At 43.3% G+C, this 21912-nt stretch overlaps 1 protein-coding gene across 1 annotated transcript in view; it reads left to right on the top strand.

Moving 5' to 3' along the window:
- The window catches only part of TRPM1 (transient receptor potential cation channel subfamily M member 1), a 76992-nt gene that overhangs the window by 26093 nt on the left and 28987 nt on the right, over positions 1 to 21912 (top strand). Inside the window, exons 11-18 of the mRNA XM_068990963.1 lie at positions 463 to 563; positions 5145 to 5318; positions 5487 to 5621; positions 6469 to 6519; positions 10333 to 10473; positions 11537 to 11566; positions 16034 to 16326; positions 18150 to 18378. Of these exons, the coding sequence (XP_068847064.1) occupies positions 463 to 563; positions 5145 to 5318; positions 5487 to 5621; positions 6469 to 6519; positions 10333 to 10473; positions 11537 to 11566; positions 16034 to 16326; positions 18150 to 18378 (1154 nt within the window). The remainder of the gene's footprint in view (positions 1 to 462; positions 564 to 5144; positions 5319 to 5486; positions 5622 to 6468; positions 6520 to 10332; positions 10474 to 11536; positions 11567 to 16033; positions 16327 to 18149; positions 18379 to 21912) is intronic.

Here is a 21912-nt window from a genome sequence, read left to right as displayed (position 1 = left end):
CTCCCTCCTCCAATGCGAAGGGGAGGGTGCTGGAGGAGAGAGGGGCAGAGGTCCCCATTGGGCCAGCCTCCTGGTGGTACTGAGCTGGTCTCCCTGCAGTAGGGGCTGGTACCCTGGACTGTGCTCCCCTTTGATCTGGAGGAGCAATGCCCCTTGACCTGGCCCGGCAGGTGTCTGGGTGGCCCCAGGGCTCCCGCCCTCTTGCAGAATAGGAAAATGGGGTCGCTGGCTTCCTCCTCTGTTCCCCCCAGGGACAGAAACCTCTTTCCTGACATGGAAAGAGGTTGCCTGCATACTCCTCCCAGCCAGCTCTTAGAAAATACTGAGTCACTCAGGGGCCAGAGAAAAGGGTGAGATGCTGAGCCAGTCTGTGGAAGCCCATGCTCCCCACTCAGCCTCTTCCCCCACAACCTGCCACAGTGCAGGCATGAGGTGAAAACTGCCCCGTCTCTTGCCTTCCAGGAACAAATGCATCGGCTCCGGACCAGCTGAGCTTGGCCCTGGCTTGGAACCGTGTGGACATAGCTCGGAGTCAGATCTTTGTCTTTGGGCCCCGCTGGCCGGTGAAACTAAGTGTTTTCAATCTATGCTGTTTGTCATGACTTTGTACAGAGGGTGTATTAGTACAAGCTCCCTTGTGCTGTGGATCTCAGAAAATCTTCTGGGGTTTCTGATGACCCAATGTCTGGTCGCTTCCCTGGTGGCTCAGATGGTAAAGAATCTGCCAGTGATGCACAAGATGTGATTTGATTCCTGGATCAGGAAGATCCCCTGGAGGAGGGCACAGCAACCCACTCCAGTTTTTCTTGCCTGGAGAATCCCATGAACAGAGGAGCCTGGCAGGCTACAGTCCATGGTGTTTCAGAGTCAGACGCAACTAAGCAACTAACACCAATAATGTCTAGTTGTTAGGATTATTAGGAGATGTTGCTGTGTCATTTCAAAGAACCAGCAAGAAATAAGAGCTCCTGGCACTAACTTCAGATTCAAACCAGTGCTCTTGAATAAAGAGCACTAAATATTTTATCATTGCTGGTGAACATGGGTTTTTACACTTTTAAGAAGAAGAAAGAAGATTGCTCATTAAAATGAAATACAATGATTGCATTGAAAGCATTGATTTTTAAACTATGTTCTATGAAACCCCAGAGGGCTAGGGGACTATGTGTTTGACCTTTGTGTGTAGTCTTTGGGGCGTGGTATGTTTGTATGTGGTTTGGTGTATTGTATACGTGTATCTATGTGTAGTATGTGTGTAGGGTGTGAAATGTATGTGTGGATGTGTGGTGTGGTTTACCGTGCATGCAGTGTATGTCTGTGGGATCTGTGTATGTGTGTGTGTGTGTGGTTGTACATGGGTGTGGTGTGGGGGCATGTGTGTGCAGATATGAGCAGGCATGATGAACAACTCTCAGCAGCCTCCTGCTCCTTCAATCAAAGCAGCTTCTTTACAACTTGTGGTTACCAAGTGGGAGAGGAGTAGAGGAAGGATGGACTGGGAGTTTGGGATTAGCAGATGCAAACTGCTATATCTAGGATGGATAAACAGCAAGGTCCTACTGTACAGCACAGGGAATTCTATTCAGTCTCCTGGGATAAATCATAATGGAAAAGAATTTTTTAAATGTAATATATGTGTTTATTTATAACTGAATCACTTTGCTGTATAGCAGAATCCCAGGGACAGAGGAGCCTGGTGGGCTACCATCTATGGGATTGCACAGAATCAGACACAACTGAAGCGACTTAGCAGCAGCAGCAGAAATTAGCAGAACATTGTAAATCAACTATACTTCAATTTTTTTAAATTATTATTTTTTTTTAAAGCAGCTTCTTTGATAGGTTTTGTGTATTGGGACTTGGGGAAAATTTTTGTTTGCAGAATTAGGGCTCTGCTGCTTCAAAAGGGGGTTTGGAGTATCTAGAGGGTTCATGTCAAACTTTAAAAACCTTATTTCTCAAAACAGGCCTGGCATGTACCTTCAAGGTACATCTCATTTTCACAGTTACCTTTTATCCAATTAGTGTGAAGAATTTAAGCAATTAGTGTGTGCATGTGTGCTCAGTGGCTTCAGTCATGTCCAACTTTCTGCAACCCCATGGACTGTAGCCCATCAGGCTCCTCTGTCCATGGAATTTTTTAGGCCAGAATACTGGAGTGGGTTGCCATTTCTTCCTCCAGGGGTAAGGAATCAGAGAAGTGTATTAAAGGAATAAGATACAAGTTTGGGGAGTGGTTTGTGCCTGTTGTTTATTGAACTACACAAGTTAAAAGAACACTACCACACCTTACATATTTTAATTTCGTTTTGAATCTCCCGGTTTGTCTACTCTTGGTAAAGGATTTTCGAGCAAAGTGAACTGGTCCATGAGTGGTGATGAGGCAGAGAAGCTAAGAGCTCCAAGACAGGGCTGGCAGGAAGGGCAGTGTCATGAGCTCTGGAGACCGTCTACTCAGAAAGAGGAATCCCAGACCTTGGTTGGTTTTTCTCTTTGAAGGGCAGCTTTCTGAAGACACAGCTCTGAATCAGCCACACCGAGAGAGCCAGGTTTTCAGGATTACAGAAAGGGCCTGACCTGGGGAACACATCACACACACAGGGTGCCAGGCTGAAGTAATGGCCTGCACCCACTTTCTTGTTATAGAAGCAATAAGCGGTTTCTAGAAAGTGTGGAAAATACAGACAAGCAAAACGAAGGAAACAATCACTCGTGACCACCTCCCCCTAGAAAAATTCAGCAATACTGTCAATATTTTATAATTTCATTTTTCACTCTTATGTTGGAGTTAAATTCTCTCTGACTTCCGTTTTCATGCTGCTTAGTGTTCTTTGCTTTCTGTTATTCAGTAAATGCATAAATATGGTTGAAAAGCAGATTACAAATCAGAGCATGCCATGAAAAGCAGAGCCCTCACGCCCACCTCCGAAAGCCCCTCAATTGTCCCCGTGTTCTGCTTTCCAAGGGAGCTGTAGCATTTTACATTCCCATGAGCAATGTAAGAGGGTTTCTTGGCATTGGCAGGTTTTAAAAAAATTTTAGCTTCTTTAATGATAAGTAGTAGTATCTCATTATGGTATATATTTATTTATGATCAAATATACTTTATATTCTCAATGAAGGAGGGACAACCTTCAAACAAATTCCTAATGAAATTCTCATTTAAGACATACATATTTTTTTCTTTATTGTTTAAATTGAAGTATGGTTGATTTACAATGTTGTGTTAGTTTCATGTGTACAGCAAAGTGATTCAGTTGTACTTTTGTATAGATCTGTATTTATTCTTCTTCAGATTCTTTTCCATTAATACTTATTTGTTGCTGTTTAGTCACTCAGTAACGTCCGACTATATGCGACCCCATGGGCCATAGCCCATCAGGCTCCTCTGTCCGTGAGATTTCCCAGGCAAGAATACTGGAGTGGGTTGCCATTTCCTTCTCCAGGGCATTTTCCTGCCCCAGCAACTGAACCCATATCTCCTGCATTGGCAGGCAGGTTCTTTACTGCTGACCACCAGGGAAGATTTAATGCATATTACAAGACATTGAATATAGTTCCCTGTGCTGTATATTAGGTCCTTGTTTATATTTTATTTTTAATTGAGATATAATTGACATATGACATATTAGTTTCAGGTATACAATATAACAATTCAATATTTGTGTATATTATGAAATCACTACAATGTGTCTAATTACCATCTGTCACCACATACAGTTACAATTTTTTTTCTTGTGATGAGAACTCTTAAGATCTACTGTCTTAGCAACTTTCAAATACACAACACAGAATTATCAACTGTAGTCACCATGTTGTACATGATATCCCATGGCATTTATTTTATAACTGGGAGTTTGTACCTTTCAACAATCTTTATTCATTTCGCCCTCCTCCATCCTCCATACTAGGTCTTTATGTTAATTCTAAAAATGGAAAAACCAGCAGATTTTACTGTGATTCTATACAGATTGTTCACAGCTGAGCCTAACATTGTAGCTGAACTCAAAGAGAAAGAAAGGTAGCCCTGGGTGAGTAACCGGGGCCATACCAAGGAAAACACAAGCATGAAGGTTTGTACAGTCCATCCATTGTTTAAATTATGCGATCTTTGAGTTTCCTTCATATTTGGACCTTGCCTTATTTGAATAGATAGATGTTTGCTTTCCCTTGCATTTCTTTTTTTAAGAATAAGTTTATTTATGTATGTATTGTTGAGTGTGTTGGGTCTTCATTGCTGCACGTGGACTTTCTCTAGTTGTAGCGTGTGGGGGCTACTCTCTAGTTGTGGTGCACAGGCTTCTCACTACAGTGGTTTCTCTTGTTGTGGAGGACTGGCTGTGAGCACAGGCTCAGCAGTTGGGGCATGAGGGATCTTCCTGGACGAGGGATCAAACCTGTATCTCCTACACTGGCAGGCAGATTCTTTACCACAGAGCCACCTGGGAAGCCCGTCCCTTGCATTTCTAATTGATTCTCTCTTTTCTTCTTAGCATATTCCTTACATCATCAAGACTATCTATTCTTTTATTACTGTCTGTTGAGTGGAATTCCCTTTCTTACAGTATCTTTCAAAGGCCCTTGTTTCTCTGGAAACATGTGCCTGTCAGTTACACCCAGGAGACCTCAGCCCAGGCTTCTCTCCACACAAGCATCTGTGGTTTCACTTGTCATCTCCGGCCCCTCACAGCTGTTTTCTCTTGTTTCCATCACTTTCCACAGACATTTCTTTTTGGTGCCTTTGAATTTACCTCTCAGCACCCTTTCCTTTGGACAACAACACACATCAACTGAAACAGCCACTTAAAGTACATGAATGTACTTCAAGCATATAAGTAATAGAGGGTCGCGAGATCAGGGTCTTTGCCACCAGACAACCTGGCCTGTGACAGCTAAGTGTATGTGTGTGCGTGTGTGCTCACAAGTATGTGTGCCTGTGTTGCCTGTGTGCATGTCTGTCTGTGTGCTCATGCTTGCACCTGTGTGTGTGTGCCTGTGTATCTGTGCATGCATGTGTGTGCTCCTGTGTATCTGGACGTGCATGTGTGTGTGTGTGCACACATGTGCATGCAGAGGGGAGGCACTGGTCCTGGAACAAGGGGAAGCTTTAATCCCTTTCCCAACCCTGCCTGCTTGAACTGCAGCCCCTGGGAAGCTTGGCACCCCCGACAGATAGCAAGGCCACGGAGAAGGAGAAGAAGCCACCCACGGCGACCACCAAGGGGGGAAGAGGAAAAGGAAAAGGCAAGAAGAAAGGGAAGGTGAAGGAGGAGGTAGAGGAAGAAACTGATCCCCGGAAGCTTGAGCTGCTGAACTGGGTAGGTGGGACGGCTCTGGTCCTTTTCCTGGGCTCACAGGGACCCCTCGGAGCCAGTCACCGTCCTCGAGGGGAAGGTCCAGTTCTCGCTGCCTCCTCAGCTGCCCTGTGAACTTGCCCCTACCCAGCACCCCCCAGGTACTCATGCCCCTTTCCTGGGCTCACACAGGTGAATGCTCTGGAGCAGGCCATGCTGGACGCACTGGTCTTAGACCGTGTGGACTTTGTGAAGCTTCTGATTGAAAATGGAGTCAACATGCAACACTTTCTCACCATCCCGAGGCTGGAAGAGCTTTATAACACAGTGAGTGATCACGAAGGAGGGAGAGTGGAGGGGAGCTGGCCCCATCAGAACACGGCTTTAGTGGAAGAGAGAGGGAAATGGCAACCCACTCGACTTGCCTGAAGAATCCCAAGGACAGAGGAGCATGGTGGGCTACAGTCCTAGGGGTTACAAAGAGTCGGACATGACGGAGTGTCTAAGCATGCATCATTTACGGGCCAGTGTTCTCGCCTGACCAGTGGCTCAGCGAGGGTCCCATTCTCACCTACCTCTGCCAGGCTACCCAGCCCCCCACCCCATCTGTACCATTAACTCAGGGATGGTGCATGAGGACAAGTTTCTTCAAAGGAAGAGTCCAGCTCCTAGAATCATTATCAGAGTGAAAAGTTCCCGGGGTGAGCAGTCATTTGTTCCTGGGGACTACCACTTTTTATGAGGCTTTGATAAAAATGGAAAACTGAGTTTGCACAACAAGGAGCTCCTGATATGAGAATCACAGTGTTTGGATAAAATCTTCTTGGCTTGTATTCTCACCATATGAATTTTTAGATGTACATTCCCTTCCCTGTTCTAAAATTTTAAGCCTTAGAGGTGGTCCTGAGCAGTTGCTTGTAAAACTTGATGAACTTTTAAGACAATATGGTGCCCTGTGAGATTCTCTTTAAAATAATTTGATAAACGGTATTTAACATATTTTTGAACATGCAGGATACTTCTTACCCATGACCAGTCCTGTGTTGTAAAAGACATAGGCTGATCGTGGATGACATCCCAGCTTTCACAAATTCATTAATTCTATACAGTTGGATTTTGCTCTAAGAGTTGAAGAGAAAATCATATTTAATATGGCTGAATGCTTCTCTTTCAGAGACTGGGTCCACCCAATACACTTCATTTGCTGGTGAGGGATGTAAAAAAGGTCAGTCTTCTCTTTTTGTCTTTGCTTTTGTTTATATATATAATTTTTTTTGAATGAGCTATTTCAAGGTTTATTTGTTTTTTGTTTTATTTAATTTTTGGCTGCATGCCATGCAGCATGTGGGATCTAGTTCCCTGATGAGGGATTGAACCTGTGCCCTCTGCATCAGGAGTTTGGTGTCTTAACCCTTGGATCAGCAGGCAAGTCCCAGTCTGCTGTTCTCTAGTCCTTTACCTGTTGACTTCTTTCAATAAGACATTTTCTAAAGCAATTTTTAAATTTCCAAATGTGGTATCATTTTATTGGAGGCATAAGAAATCATGAATTCTTCTCTCCATAAAAAGAGTTTACTTTTTTCCAATGTCATCTTCTTCAAGTGTGGTGTTCATCCCACACACAATCGGCTTGCACTAAATGACCGTTTGGTGGTAGGTTGGTCCCAGCCAGGGGTGGAAGTGGGGGAGGACAGCAAGTTCCTTTCTGCTGCCCAGGGCCCTCGTGCTCTGCAAGTTTCAGATTTGCCCTCTCTCCTTCCCTGTGCCTCTTTCCAGAAGTCCTAGCAGGACAGGCCTCATGTCATTCTGCATGTCCCACGCAACAGTTCTTCCTGGCCCTGTTTCCTCATTAGACAGTGATAGCCACCTCCACTTCACAGCCCCATCGCCCTTTCCAGCACTACCGCTCCTTACAGTCTTGTAGGATTCCGTCTACTCCCTGTTCTGTCGTGGAGTTTCTGGGGTCCTGTTGGCCACCACAGGCTGGAGGATCAGACCAGGTTAACATAGAATGATTCATGAGGCCAGAATGCAGCCCCTGGCATGCAGAGTACAGGATGGGTGTTTGTGTTCTGAGCAGGAGGGAATAACTCATACAGGAGAAATGGGTCTTCAGTCAGAGTCCCAGAAAGACTGTTTAGGCTTCAAACAGATATCTGATTCTACTGATGTGAGCATGTGGCTTTTACTACAAATGTTACCAACCTGGCTTCTTGACCTTCCCCAATCAATAGAGATTGACTAGAGGCCAGACAAGGAATTCAGGTGAGGCTTTATTGGGGTTCTTGCAGCAGCAATGGGGAGTGAGAACAAACAACAGTTTCCCTTGCTTGCTCCCTGAGGAAGGGCAAGCTGATTCCTTAGGCAGTGGAGTGAGAGTAGGTGTGTGTCCAGGGTCGGGCTGGAAGGGTGACTTAGGTGGTTTGTTCACCTCTTCAGTTCAGTTCAGTTCAATCGCTCAGTCGTGTCCGACTCTTTGCAACCCCATGAATCGCAGCACGCCAGGCCTCCCTGTCCATCACCATCTCCTGGAGTTCACTCAGACTCAGATCCATCGAGTCGGTGATGCCATTCAGCCATCTCATCCTCTGTTGTCCTCTTTTCCTGCTGCCCCCAATCCCTCCCAGCATCAGAGTCTTTTCCAATGAGTCAACTCTTCACATGAGGTGGCCAAAGTACTGGAGTTTCAGCTTTAGCATCATTCTTTCCAAAGAACACCCAGGGCTGATCTCCTTCGGAATGGACTGGTTGGATCTCCTTGCAGTCCAAGGGACTCTCAAGAATCTTCTCTAACATCACAGTTCAAAAGCATCAATTCTTCGGCGCTCAGCTTTCTTCACAGTCCAACTCTCACATCCATACATGACCACTGGAAAAACCATGGTGCTATATGAAGGGGGCAGTACCCTGCTTTTGCCCCAGGCTTCTCAAAAGAGGCAGTTGCAATGTTTGGTCTCCCTGTATCTTTTGGGTCCAGAATTTGCCCCAACTGCACATGTATGGGATTATTTTTAGGCCCATACAGTTCCTTTGTATTTTGTTGTTCAAGGAGAGATGTGTCCAGGTGCAAGCATTGCAGTGAAGGGTCCCTAGTCCCAGCCTATCTCACAAATGCTCATTGGATCAGAGCAGAATCATTGGGTCTGGGAACCAAGAGGGACCAGGGACTGCCCTGCCCTTGTTTCCCACTTTCCCAGATTTCTTAATTAAGGAAGCATTGAGAGTCAAAAGCCACTGCTACTCAAGTGTAGACCCAACCAACCAGGTCTCACCTAAGTGGCTTCGATCATTCTCCTCCCGCCCTCCCCAGACACAGGATGCCCTCACTTGAAAGCCAAAGCCTCCTACATCTCATGAAGTTGAGGCTCCATCTAAGACACTTGCATCCACTGGGCCCATCACATGCCCACCATGCGGGGTCCACCACATGCTCATGTGTTCTGTCCTGGGGCCAAGCATGATCATATCTGCGGTACTCTCTGCCCTCGGCTGCAGCAGCCCCTGCTCTGCCTCAGTGTCACCCTCCCCAGGAAGCCCTTTCTCACCTGCCCACCCAGGCAGAGTGGGGGTCTGAACATGCTCCTGTGTCGAGATTTGGGTGGCTTGGCCCTTAATCCCCTCCCCTGCCACGAACAACAAGCTCACCGAGGCAGACATGTATCTTGTCCCCTCATGTGAAATCCCTGACTTGATCAAGGATCACGATGAGGGCTGAACAAACTTGCAAAACCTGAGTGAAGGATGAGGTCCCTGTGCACAAGGAAGACATTCAAAAAGTGTAGTCTCCGTGAGTGGAGAAGGAAATGGCAACCACTCCAGTATTCTTGCCTGGAGAATCCTATGGACAAAGAAGCCTGGTGGGCTACAGTCCATGAAGTCACAAAGAGTCAAACATGACTAGTGACTAAATAACAACAGAGTCTCCATGGGATGGACCCCAGGTTTCTGCCATCATTTCAGCAGCAGGAAGTTAACTAAGCCAGAAATAGCATATAGTATAGCATCCTTATAACGGATGGGTCAGCTCTGCCTCCTGGATCAGCCAGCTGCCCAGGGGCATGAGTGACTGGCTTACAGGTGCATGGATGCCCTCAGTCCCTCTCCCTTCTGCCTACACCCTGCCTTCATTTTAACACAGCCTCATCCATTCTGCAGCAGAACTCTGCCTCTTCACCAACTCCCAGCCACCTCAGGGAGTTTGTGTTCTTACTGAAACCTTCAGGGTCCCTCAGAAAATCCTGGGGCACCATGTGGAGATTTCTCCAGAAAGGTCCCAGTCCCCGGAGTGTCCCGTCCTCCCCCTACCTCCCACAGAGTCCTCCTGCCCATCATGTGCTCACTCCCACCTTCTGTAGAAAATCTGGACACCAGCCCCTGAAGATACCTTCTCCCCTGCAAGCAGCTGTCAAAGCACCTTCTCAACAGGGCAAATCTGCTCACATCAAGGAAGGCTTGTACCAGCTACACCATCTGTTCTCAATGATTTTTTTCCCTTAATCAATTTTTTGTTGAAGTATAGTTGATATACAATGTTGTGTTATTTTTTGCTGTACAGCAAACTGATGCAGTTATACATACATATACATTCTTTATATGTATATATATTCTTTATTTTTATTTTTTGGCCTCACTCTGTTGCATGTGGGACCTCAGTTTCCAGATCAGGAAATAAACTGGTGCCTCCTGCAGTGGAAGGTAGAGTCTCAACCTCTGGACCACTGGGAAGGTCCCTCTTTCCTTTATGTTTAAATGCACATTACTGATCATTCTGTCCAAGCCCACAGACGAGCCCAGACCTCTCCCCTATAGGCCTGCAGGTTTCTAACTCATCTCATGGGAAAGTTTAACCCATTTTCTGGAACATGGTTCACCCTCTTATCTCCCTCCATCCTGTGGTAACAGAAGATTGTTCAATGCCCCATTGCTTCTGTTAACACCCACATCACCAGCAGGGATGGCCACGACGCCAAGGTGTGTGATGCAGTCCAGGCTGCAGGAGCTTCTCGCAGGGCCTGATACATGGCTCCTTTCCTTACAGGGCAATCTTCCTCCTGACTACCACATCAGCCTCATAGACATTGGGCTTGTACTGGAGTACCTCATGGGTGGTGCCTACCGCTGCAACTACACGCGCAAGAGCTTCCGGACCCTCTACAACAACCTGTTTGGACCCAAGAGGGTAGAGCTCAGTGGACACGCAGTCTTCTGTGGTTCCCAGGGCCACACATGGTTCTTTGCTCACCTCCACAGTAACTCAGCCTATTCAAAGCCAAGCTCATCACCCCATCCCCCCACACATCTTCCAATCCTCCTGCAGTGGCTCTCGGTGTGAAGCATCCTTTCTTCCCTCCACACATTGGGCCCACAGCCCAGCACTTGCACCTGCCCCTTCCTTTGTCCACGACTGTCTTCCTCCTGGGCTCCTTTGTCTCTCTTTTCTTCCATGCACCCTATCTCTCGAGCCACCCTGATCCTCCAAAATGAGGAACCTGTTGGGGCATTCCTTGCCCACAAACTCCCAAGGCTCCCCAGTGCCTGAGGAATCACTGTCAAGCTCATGATCAAAGCGTCTAAGGCTCTCCCTCATTATCCACACCCTGTTGTGGGTGACCATGTACCGCTTTCAGAACAAACTCTACTAATGTGTCAGCCGCATCCCCCACTTCAAAAGCCCATGTGTATCCCATGCCCAGCTCATGTGTGAGACCTCCCATGAAGCCCTCCTCTCGCCCTACTCAGAGCCCCATAGTTCTGTGTCTGCGTTTCTGTGAGTGAACTTCTCTGTTCTCCCTGGGGTGGGGGTCCCATGTCTGCACGTCTCTCTCCTCATATGACCTGCGCTGACAGAAGCAGAGGAAAGGAAAATAGATTTTAATAGATAAAAGAGTACTTTATATCATTAACTGTGAAGGACAAATGCTTTCCCTAGGTTTGTCCTTCATTGTTAATTATACAAAGTACTTTAAAAATTTTATTTTTAATTGGAGGATAATTACTTTATAGTATTGTGTTGTACAGTATTAATTGCTTTACAATATTACAATACAATGTTTCTGCCATATATCCACATGAATCCACCATAGGTATATGTATATGTTCCCTCCCTCTTGAACCTCCCTACCCCAAGTACTTTTTAATCTATTATCAATCTACTAGCGATATCAATAATGTATAACTCATAGTATTGTAACTTCAGTTATCTGATTCCATTGAATTTTTTTCCCTCCCTTTTCATTATGCAGCCGAAAGCTCTCAAACTTCTGGGAATGGAAGTAAGTAGGACTTGTTTCCAGTGGTTTCATGGTATCATGGAGCCTCTTCATTTTGTATTTAACATAAAATTGATTGAATTTGTTTTCCATGAATAAATCCACTTCACCACACACCAAGATTTACTTGGATGATTTAGTCAGATTATATTCAAAGGTCATAGATATTTTTTTAAAAGGTAAAAGCCATCCAGCTGACTTTTATTAAAATCAAGAACAAATCAAGCTCACCCATTATTGTTGGCATCATTATCCCCTCTGGTTTTTAAAAGTGTTCTGGAAATTTTGCCACATGAAAACATAAATAAGGGAAGAATATACAGAAGGAGGAGGAAATGATTATTGGCAGAAAAATATTTTGTATAAGTCCAGGAAAATCAACAAAGCTTCCTCGTAATGGGACAAAAATATCCAGAAATAACCTAACAAGTGAACTTAAGAACAAATCACTAGACATGAAAATACATAAACGAGTAGAAGAAGTACCATAACACAATATTAAGACTGAGTATTGTAAAGATTCTTCTCAAATAAATTCATGAGTTAAGTAGCATTCCAATTTCTGTATGGATTCAGGGTAGGAGGTTTTGTTTCTTGTTCACAGTTGACACCGACTTTCAGCATAACTAGAAGGGTTATGAAAGTCAGTGTTGCATAATCCCTTAGTCTCTCAGACTGGTTGTATCATGTAGGGTTTATCTGCTGAGTGAAGCCTTGGTGGAACTCTCCTATATAATAGCCTGTCCAGTGTTGTTGTTAGAGGCCCATTTTTTCACCACTGTAGTAATAACGTTTATAATAGGAGTTCATCGGGGCTTTCTATTTTCTGGAGTCAGCTTTGGTCAGTTATATTTTCATAGAAAACAATTTACTTTATCTAGACTTTCAGGTTCACTGGTGTAAATCTTTGTTGTTGTTTAGTCTCTCAGTTGCATCCTACTCTTTGTGATCCCATGGATTGTAGCCTGCCAGGCTCCTCTGTCCATGAGATTTCCCGGACAAGAATACTGGGGTGGGTTGCCATTTTCTTCTCCAGGGGATCTTCCTGACCCAGGGATTGAAACCATGTCTCCTGCATTGGCAGGGCGATTCTTTACCACTGAGCCACCTGGGAAGCCCCATAAACCTTTACCGAGTATTTTAATTTTTTCAATTTACTCAAAAGTGTCTTTAGTTGTATGCCATTTCTTGTTCCAGTTTTTTTTTTTTTTCATATCTTCTCCCTTTCTTCTTAACCATACCTGTCTTTGGATTTCATTGGTATTTTTGTTTAACCCAGCAACTTTCTTTTTTCTTTTTTCTATTTTATTAATATATTTTAATTTGTATTCATTCCTTCCATATAGTTTGTATGGAGTTATTGTGTTATTTTTATTGACTCAATTTGAAAGTGTTTGCCCATTTTCAATCTTCTTTGTATTTCAATAAATTCATGAAGAGTATACATTTTTCTCTGAGCATTGTTTTTCATGGTATCCTACAGGTTTCAGTAAGTAGAACTTTTATTGATATTCATTTCTAAACAGTTTATAATTCCCTCCTTAATCCAAGAGTTATTTATAAGCATATTTTAAGTTGCCTAAATACAGACTTTTGTTATTGCGGTTATCTTAGTCTCATTGATTTCTAGTATTACTCTTTAGGTGTAGACTGTATGATTTCCAATATCTAGAACTTGTTGAGATTGAAAATCTCAAAAGAATTGAGGAATAATGCCAGGTGGAATTTTGTTAATGATCTACGTGTGTTGAAACAAATGTATTTTCTCAGTTTGTTGGGCACAATTATATACTTCTCTGCAGGAGACCTGGGCTTGATCCCTGGGTTGGGAAGATCCCCTGGAGAAGGGAAAGGCTGCCCAGAGTTCCCTGGACTATATAGTCCATGGGATCACAAAGAGTTGGACAGGAATGAGCGACTTTCGCTTTCAGCATGCAGTCAGATCAAACTTAGTAATTTTATTATTCAATTTGCTTCTATATGTACTAGTTTTTTCCAATTAATTTCTGACTGAGGTGTGTTTAGAGGCTCTTACTATGATTTGTGATTGTGGATGGATTCATTTCTTAACTTCCAGTTCATATCTTTTGTTATTTTATTGGGTTGCTTCTCTTTCACTTGTTGCTTTGTGTCTGTTCATGCACTTTAGGGAAATGAACCCTTTGTTGGTTATTTTCTGTCTATAGCAATATTAAAATTATTTTATGAGAAGTTGCATATAATTAATATTTTAGTAACATACTATGGAAAGGTAGGATTAAAGGGGTTTCTGTTTGGGCCTTCCCTGGCAGACTCCATTGGTTAGGACTGTGCTTCCACTGCAGGGGGCATAGGTTTGATCCCTGGTCAGGGAACTAAGGTCCTCCATGTTTTGTAGTGTAGCAAAAAAAAAAAAAGCTTTCTGTTTTACAATATTTCATTAGTCCTTAGTGGATTTTTATTTGACTTGATATAAACTTGAAAATAAAGCTATGTTTCTTTTTAAATTTCAATATTCCCTAAATGACTGAAACTGCAGTTTTACTGGGACAAATTAGAACAAAAACATTTAAATTCAAGGCAAGATATGATACTTTCAATAAAAACATCAGAACACCTCATAATGAGCTTATAAAACTTGGTTTAGTCATGATCTACTTGCCATAAGAATTGAAGACTCAGGCTCCACCCCCTCCCCCCCCCCCCCCCATGCCCAGCCTCTCCATTCATGTGAACATGGGCAAATTATTCAGGCTTTAAGCCACAACTTCCTCATCTGACTGACTAGAAGACATTAACAACCTCTCAGGATCAGTGTGAGAATAAAAGAATGTCACTGATGAGAAAGCTATTTGCAAAAGAGCAGAGATCCATTTTTGTTATCCTATTGGGTACTGGATCCTCAGCCTGGAATAGTCTGTTCAGTTCAGTTCAGTCACTCAGTCGTGTCCGACTCTTTGCGACCCCATGGACTGCAGCACACCAGGCTTCCCTGTCCATCACCAACTCCTGGAGGTTACTCAAACTCATGTCCATCAAGTCAGTGATGCCATCCAACCATTTCATTATCGGTCGTTTTCTTCTTCTCCTGCCCTCGATCTTTTCCATCAGGGTCTTTTCAAATGAGTCAGTTCTTTGCATCAGGTGGCCAAAGTATTGGAGTTTCAGCTTCAGCATCAGTCTTTCCAATGAATATTCAGGACTGATTTCCTTTAAGATTGACTGGTTGGATCTCCTTGCAGTCCAAGGGACTCCCAAGAGTCTTCAACACCACAGTTCAAAATCATCAATTCTTAACGCGCTCAGCTTTCTTTATAGTTCAACTCTCACATCCACACATGACTACTGGAAAAACCATAGCTTTGACTAGATGAACCTTTGTTGGCAAACAAATGTTTCTGCTTTTTAATAGGCTGTCTAGGTTGGTCATAGCTTTTCTTCCAAGGAGTAAGTGTCTTTTAATTTCATGGATGCAGTCACCATCGGCAGTGATTTTGGAACCCCCCCAAAATAAAGTCTGTCACTGTTTCCATTATTTCCCCATCTATTTGCCATGAAGTGATGGGACCAGATGCCATGATCTTAGTTTTCTGAATGATTCCATGCCACATGCATGTTTCACCACCAGTTTTCCCAGTCATGAATGCCTTCCTTTAGGATCCTGCTCTATTATTAGAATGACCCCTCATAATCCCTTGGAAGTGGAAAGCATTGGCCTTCCATTTATAACATATCCATGAGAAGACAAATCTCATTCAAAATAGAACCCCTGCTTCCTTAAACTATTGGTAGATGTGTGTGCATGCTCAGTCATGTCTGATTCTTTGAGATCACATGGACTGTAGGCCTTCAGGCTCCTCTGTCCATGGGATTCTCCAGCCAAGAATACTGGAGTGAGCTGCCATCTCCTCCTCCAGGGGATCTTCCCAATCCAAAGATCAAACCCCTGTCTCCTGCATCTCCTGCATTGGCAGGTGGATTCTTTACCACTGAGCCACCTGGGAAGCCCAAACCACTGGTAGAAAACCAAGATATTTTTCTCCACTTCCTTCTACATTTTTCCTATTTATCTCTCGTTCAGAGTGTTGGTATTTAAAAACATCCCTCAGGAAATGAGTTTGGGCTTTATCTCTCCCACAGGATGATTTGGATTGAAGTGTTATTTTTTGTTTTCAGCTTTGCAGCTTCTCTTCAATTTTTAGAGGCTTCTGGAAAAAACAAACAAACAAACAAACAAACCTGCCAACCCAGGAATATAAACTTCAAACAGTAGTATGCCTTTTCAGCTCATTTGATTTTCAATGGTTTACTTCTCATAACAAACATGTGCACCTTTTCAAAAGAATTCATAAGATGGGTGGACACACAGATGTACTTAAGAAGTCTCTCTGTTCCCGCAGACAGCGAGGTTTCCCTTCTTCCAGTTGGTCCTGAAACCCTTTACTGCATGTTTATGGCAGAGCCACGGTAAGGGTGTTTCTCTCCCCTCAGGATGACGAGCCGCCAGCCAAAGGGAAGAAAAAGAAGAAAAAGAAAAAGGAGGAGGAGTTGGACATTGATGTGGACGATCTGGCTGTGAGTCGATTCCAGTACCCCTTCCATGAGCTGATGGTGTGGGCTGTGCTGATGAAGCGCCAAAAGATGGCGGTCTTCCTCTGGCAGCGGGGGGAGGAGAGCATGGCCAAGGCCCTGGTGGCATGCAAGCTCTACAAGTCCATGGCCCACGAGTCCTCCGAGAGCGAGCTGGTGGACGACATCTCCCAGGACCTGGACAATAACTCAAAGTGAGTGTCTGGAGGGAACATAGAGCTCAGGGAGACCTGGTTGTTCTGAGAACCACTCCTTTTCCAGGAAGGGTGGCAAATATGGTTCTCACTTAAGTATCATCACATTTAAAACTTGTTCATCAAATGCTTTGCCATTGTGTCAATATTTTTCCTCTGTCTTTCTGAGGCGTTTCTGGACTGTCATTGTTTTTGTTGACTGTCTTCTTGTGCAAACTATGGAAATGCAATTTTTCATTAATTAATTTTTATGTGAGTATAGTTGCTTCCGGAGAAGGCAATGACACCCCACTCCAGTACCCATGCCTGGAAAATCCCGTGGATGGAGGCGCCTGGTAGGCTGCAGTTCATGGGATCACTAAGAGTCGGGCACGACTGAGCGGCTTCATTTTCGCCTTTCACTTTCATGCGTTGGAGAAGGAAATGGCAACCCACTCCAGTATTCTTGCCTGGAGAATCCCAGAGACAGAGGAGCCTAGTGGGCTGCTGTCTATGGGGTCGCACAGAGTTGGACATGACTGAAGCAACTTAGCAGCAGCAGCAGCAGCATAGTTGCTTCACAATGTTGTGTTACTTTCTGCTGTATAACAAAGAGAATCAGTTACACTTATACGTGTATCCCCTCTTTTTTGGATTTACTTCCCATTCACATCACCATAGAGCACTGAGTAGAGTTCCCTGTGCTGTACAGTAGGCTCTCATTAGTCATCTATTTTATACCTAGTTGTGTATATATGTCAATCCCAATCTCCTGATTCATCTCACCCTCCCTTCCTCCTTGGCATCCATACATTTTTTCTCTATGTCTGTGTCTCTATTTCTGCTTTGCAAATAAGATCAACTATACCATTTTTCTAGGTTCCACATACATACATTAATACCTGATATTTGTGGAAAAACAATTTTAGACAGTATATCTTTATTGAAATATAGCTGATTTACAATGTGTTAATTTCTGCTGTACAACAGTGTATACATATATATATGATTCTTTTTTATATTCTTTTCTATTATAGTTTATCATAGGATACTGAATATAGTTCCCTGTGCTATACAGTAGGACCTTGTTATTTATCTACCCTATATAAAAAAGCTTATGTCTGCTAACCTCAACTACCCACCCCCTCCCTTCCCCAGTTCCAGTTGGTAATCACTGCTGTGTTCTCTATGTCCTTGATTCTTTTTCTGGGAAACACAATTTAAATGCAAAGACAACAAAACTGATTTTCATAAGGAAACACACATTCAGAGGAGTACAGCCTTAGTGAACCTATGCCCTTGGACTTGATCTTCCCAAGGACCTCTTAGGTAGGACAGGATGGCTACAGGGGGCTGGAGCTAGGTATTTCCCTACCCTCAGCTCAGTCAGTCTCTGATAAAACACCAATAGGTTGGACTCTGGTTAACTAGTTTTCCCCAGGGCAGGCTTTGTTAGGAAGAACAGAGTGCTCTGGGCATAGTTCAGAATGGACCCTCCCCAGGCTGGCAGGATGAGGGGATTCTCCTCCCATCTTCCCTGTGAGAACTCAGTGGGGCACCTGGAGGTAAAACAAATGAAAGCGTGGACACACTTCTTTCTCTAAGCCAAGGCTCCCCAGACTTATTAATCTGCCGACTTGTCCTCACGGGGCCTCTGGAAGTCAGCCTCCAACATGGCTGAGCACGGACCCTGGCCTCTGGCTGCCCTGGGAGCTCCCTGCTGGGAGAGGACAGGGAGTCAAGGACTCTGTGTCCTGTGGCTCCGTGATGTCCCCATGGACACGGCTCTCTAACAAAGTATATGGCTGTCACTGCCTCACCCGCTCCCATCTGTGTCTCGGCAGAGACTTTGGCCAGCTGGCTGTGGAGCTCCTGGACCAGTCCTACAAGCATGATGAGCAGATCGCCATGAAACTACTGACGTATGAGCTGAAAAACTGGAGCAATTCGACATGCCTCAAACTGGCTGTGGCAGCCAAACACCGGGACTTCATTGCCCACACCTGCAGCCAGATGCTGCTGACGGACATGTGGATGGGGAGGCTGCGGATGAGGAAGAACCCTGGCCTGAAGGTACCTGTGACGTGGCTATGTAGTGTCAAGTGACACCTGTGGGCTCTGACTCCCTGCCCGGCTGAGCTAAACACTTTCTGTGGATTATTTCATCCATGACTCTGAACAACCCCGGGAGGGAGACCCTGTGGCAATCCTTGCCTTACAGATGGAGAACCTGAAACTTTGAGATGAAGGGCTTCGCCTAGGATCCCAGCTGTAAGGTGAAGGGCAGGACCTGAACACGGGTGGTCAAACACCAGAGCCCAACCTGCAGCAAGACTAGCTTGTGGGCATGGAGTCTACTCTAACGAGTTGTGCACCCCTGACCATCCACCCACCACTAAGACAGGCACCTGAGCTCTGTGGCTATAGATTGCCTTATGACTCTGAAAGTACTTGCTATCATTTTATTATTAATTTTCACTGAAATATAGTTGATTTACAGGGTTGTGTATATATATATATATATTCCTTTTTTACATCCTCTTCCATTATAGGTTTTTGAACATAGTTGCCTGTGCTATACAGTAGGTCCTTGTTGATTATCTATTTTATACATAGTATTATGTAATATTACATAAAATTACTATGTAATAATAGTTTTAATATTATATTAAAAGTATTTTAATATAATAGTTTGTATCTGCTAATCCCAAACTCCTAGTTTATCCCTCCTTGCTTTGGCTTTATTAAATATGTTTGTTTTCTATGTCTGTGAGTCTATTTCTGTTTTGTAAATAAGTTCATTTGTATTCTTTTTCTAGATTCTATATGTGAGTGACCTTATATGATATCTGTTTGACTAACTTCACTAAGTATGATAATCCCTGTCGTTGTTGTTTAGTGGCTCAGTTGCATCTGACTCTTTGTGACCCCATGGGCTGTAGCTCACCAGGTTTCTCTGTCCATAGGATTTCCCAGGCAAGAATACTGGAGTAGGTTGCCATTTCCTTCACCATTGGATTTTCCCAGCTCATTGATAGAACCCACGTTTCCTGTGTTGCAGGTGGATTCTTTACTGATGAGACACCAGAGCAGCCCATGTAATCTCTAGGTTCATTCATGTTGCTGTAAATGGTATTATTTCATTCTATTTTATGGCTGAATAGTATTCCACTGTATATATGTACTACAGCTTCTTTATCCATTTTTTTGTTGATGGATATTTATGTTGCTTCCATGTCCTGGCTATTGTTAATAGCGCTGCAATGAACAAACATTGGGGTGCATGTATCTTTTTGAATTATAGTTTTGTTCAGATATATGGCCAGGAGTGGGCCTGCTGAATCATTTGGCAACTCTATTTTTAGTTTATTGAAGAACCTCTATACTGAACATATCTATGAACCAGAAACAGATTCACAGACATAGAGAACAGACTTGTGGTTGCCAAGGGGGATGGGTTGGTGGGTGAGGGAAGGATTGGGAGTTTGGAATTAGCAGATGCAAACTAGCTTATATAGTATGTATAAGCAACAAGGTCCCACTGTATAGCTCAGGGAACTATATTCAATATTCTGTAATAAATCATGATGGAAAAGAATATATGTATAACAGTCAATTTGCTGTACAGCAGAAATTAAACCCAATATTGTTAATCAACTATACTTCAATAAAATTAAAAAAAAAAAAAAAACAACCAACCAAGGTCTGGTCCAGCCTCAGCATGCAGCTGCCAAGTGGCAGAAAATAAGAAAGCCAGAGGAGCACCCCCAAGTCCACTCTGTGATCAAGTCTACAGGTCCATATGTTCCAGCTCTTCAACCCATAAACAAACAGGGTACATGTGTACTAAAAGTTCACCAGGACTTCCCTGGTGGTCCAGGGGTTAAGACTTTAGGCTCCCAATGCAGGGGGCACTGGTTCGATCCCCGGTCGGGATCTAAGATCCCACATGCTACCTGGCACAGCTAAAAAAAAAAAAAAAAAAAGTAGTTGAATATATATACTAAAAAGTAATTTTTAAACATGCAAGAATTTAAAGAGTGAGATTAAACTGTATTGTCTTCAGCAGCACTGTCCAACAGAAATAAATCACATATGTGCTTTAAACTTTAAATATTCCCATTACAAAAAGATTTTTAATAGCTATAAAAAGTTTTTCAAGTACATTGTAAAAAGTAAAAAAGAAACAGTTGAAGTTAACTTTTAAAACTTATTTGTTTATTTGGCAGCACCGGGTCTTAGCTCAGCATGCAGGATCTTCAGTCTTCATTGAGGCATGTGGGACCTTTTAGTTGCAGCATATGGAATCTAGTTCCCTGACCAGGGAGACAACATGAGCCTCCTGCATTGGGAGCTCGGAGTCTTAGCCACTGGACCACCTGGGAAGTCCTGAAGTTAATTTTAATAATATATTGATTTAAACCAGTAGGTACAAAATGTTTCCAAAAGGAAAAATATCATTAATGAGATAGTCTATATTCTTTTTTTGTACTAAGTTTTTGAGATTTGGTGGGTGTTTTGCAATCTCTTCCTTTTCTTTTTTTAACCTAATGCTTTTTTTTTTGATATAATGTCTATCCATTGGTATAAATATTTGTAAGCATCAAATTTCCTTCAAAGCATTTTTAATTTGCAATATAAATATGTAATTATTATAAAGCCAGGATTGTTTTTTTAAATTTAATTCTTTGACTTGTTCATATCATATGCACATATGAAAAAATTAAAACTGTTTATGGGACTTCCCTGGCAGTCCAGCGGTTAAGACTTCACCTTTCAAGTGTGGGTTCAATCCCTGGTTCCATCCCTGGTTAAGGAGCTAAGATTCCACATGTCTCTGGGCCCAAAAACCAAAACATAAAACAGAAGCAACATTGTAACACATTCAATAAAGACTTTGAAAATGGTGCACATCAAAAAAATAAAAATAAAACTGTTTAAAAGTGTGACAGGTCTTTCTGCTAACTCCTGTCCCCCATGTGACCTATTCCACCCAGTGGCAACCACTGATATTTGTTTCTTGTGTATATTTCCATATGTAAAGTGAATGTGAATACTCTCTTTCCTTTTCCTGGTGAATTAAATATACTTACTGTTTTTCTTTTTCACAAAGGTTGACATAGTCATTGTTATGTACATTTTTTCCACTTCTCTGGGAACTCTTTCTGTATTACGACATAGAACATTCCTTCATTCTTACCTGCTTCCCCTGTTTTCCTTTACACTGGACTGTCACAGCTCAGGCCAGTCCCCAGTGTAAGTCACTCACCCCTGGGGGTGCTATACTCATGGCCACCAAGGCTGCTCTTGGACACACATTGTGCCTCACATATCTGCTAGGTGAACATCCAGAAGGGGAGCTGTTGGCCCCATGGGGATATGGACTTTTGATCTTGATAGCCTTTCCTTCTGTGGAAGTGTACCCCCTGCCATTGTGCAGAGAGTTTTCCCACAATCCCACCAATATGGTGTGTGAGCACACACTGGAATTTTTACAATCTAATGATAAAAAATGAGATCTTTGCATAGTTTCTTTGAATGTCTTTCCCCCACCCCACCCCCGACCTTTTTAAAGATGCTATCAGTTTCTTTATTGTTATTTTATTT

Source organism: Capricornis sumatraensis, chromosome 19, assembly GCF_032405125.1.
Source record: "Capricornis sumatraensis isolate serow.1 chromosome 19, serow.2, whole genome shotgun sequence".
In the NCBI taxonomy this organism is placed as follows: Eukaryota; Metazoa; Chordata; class Mammalia; order Artiodactyla; family Bovidae; genus Capricornis; species Capricornis sumatraensis.
This window is presented reverse-complemented; position numbering and strand designations above follow the sequence as displayed.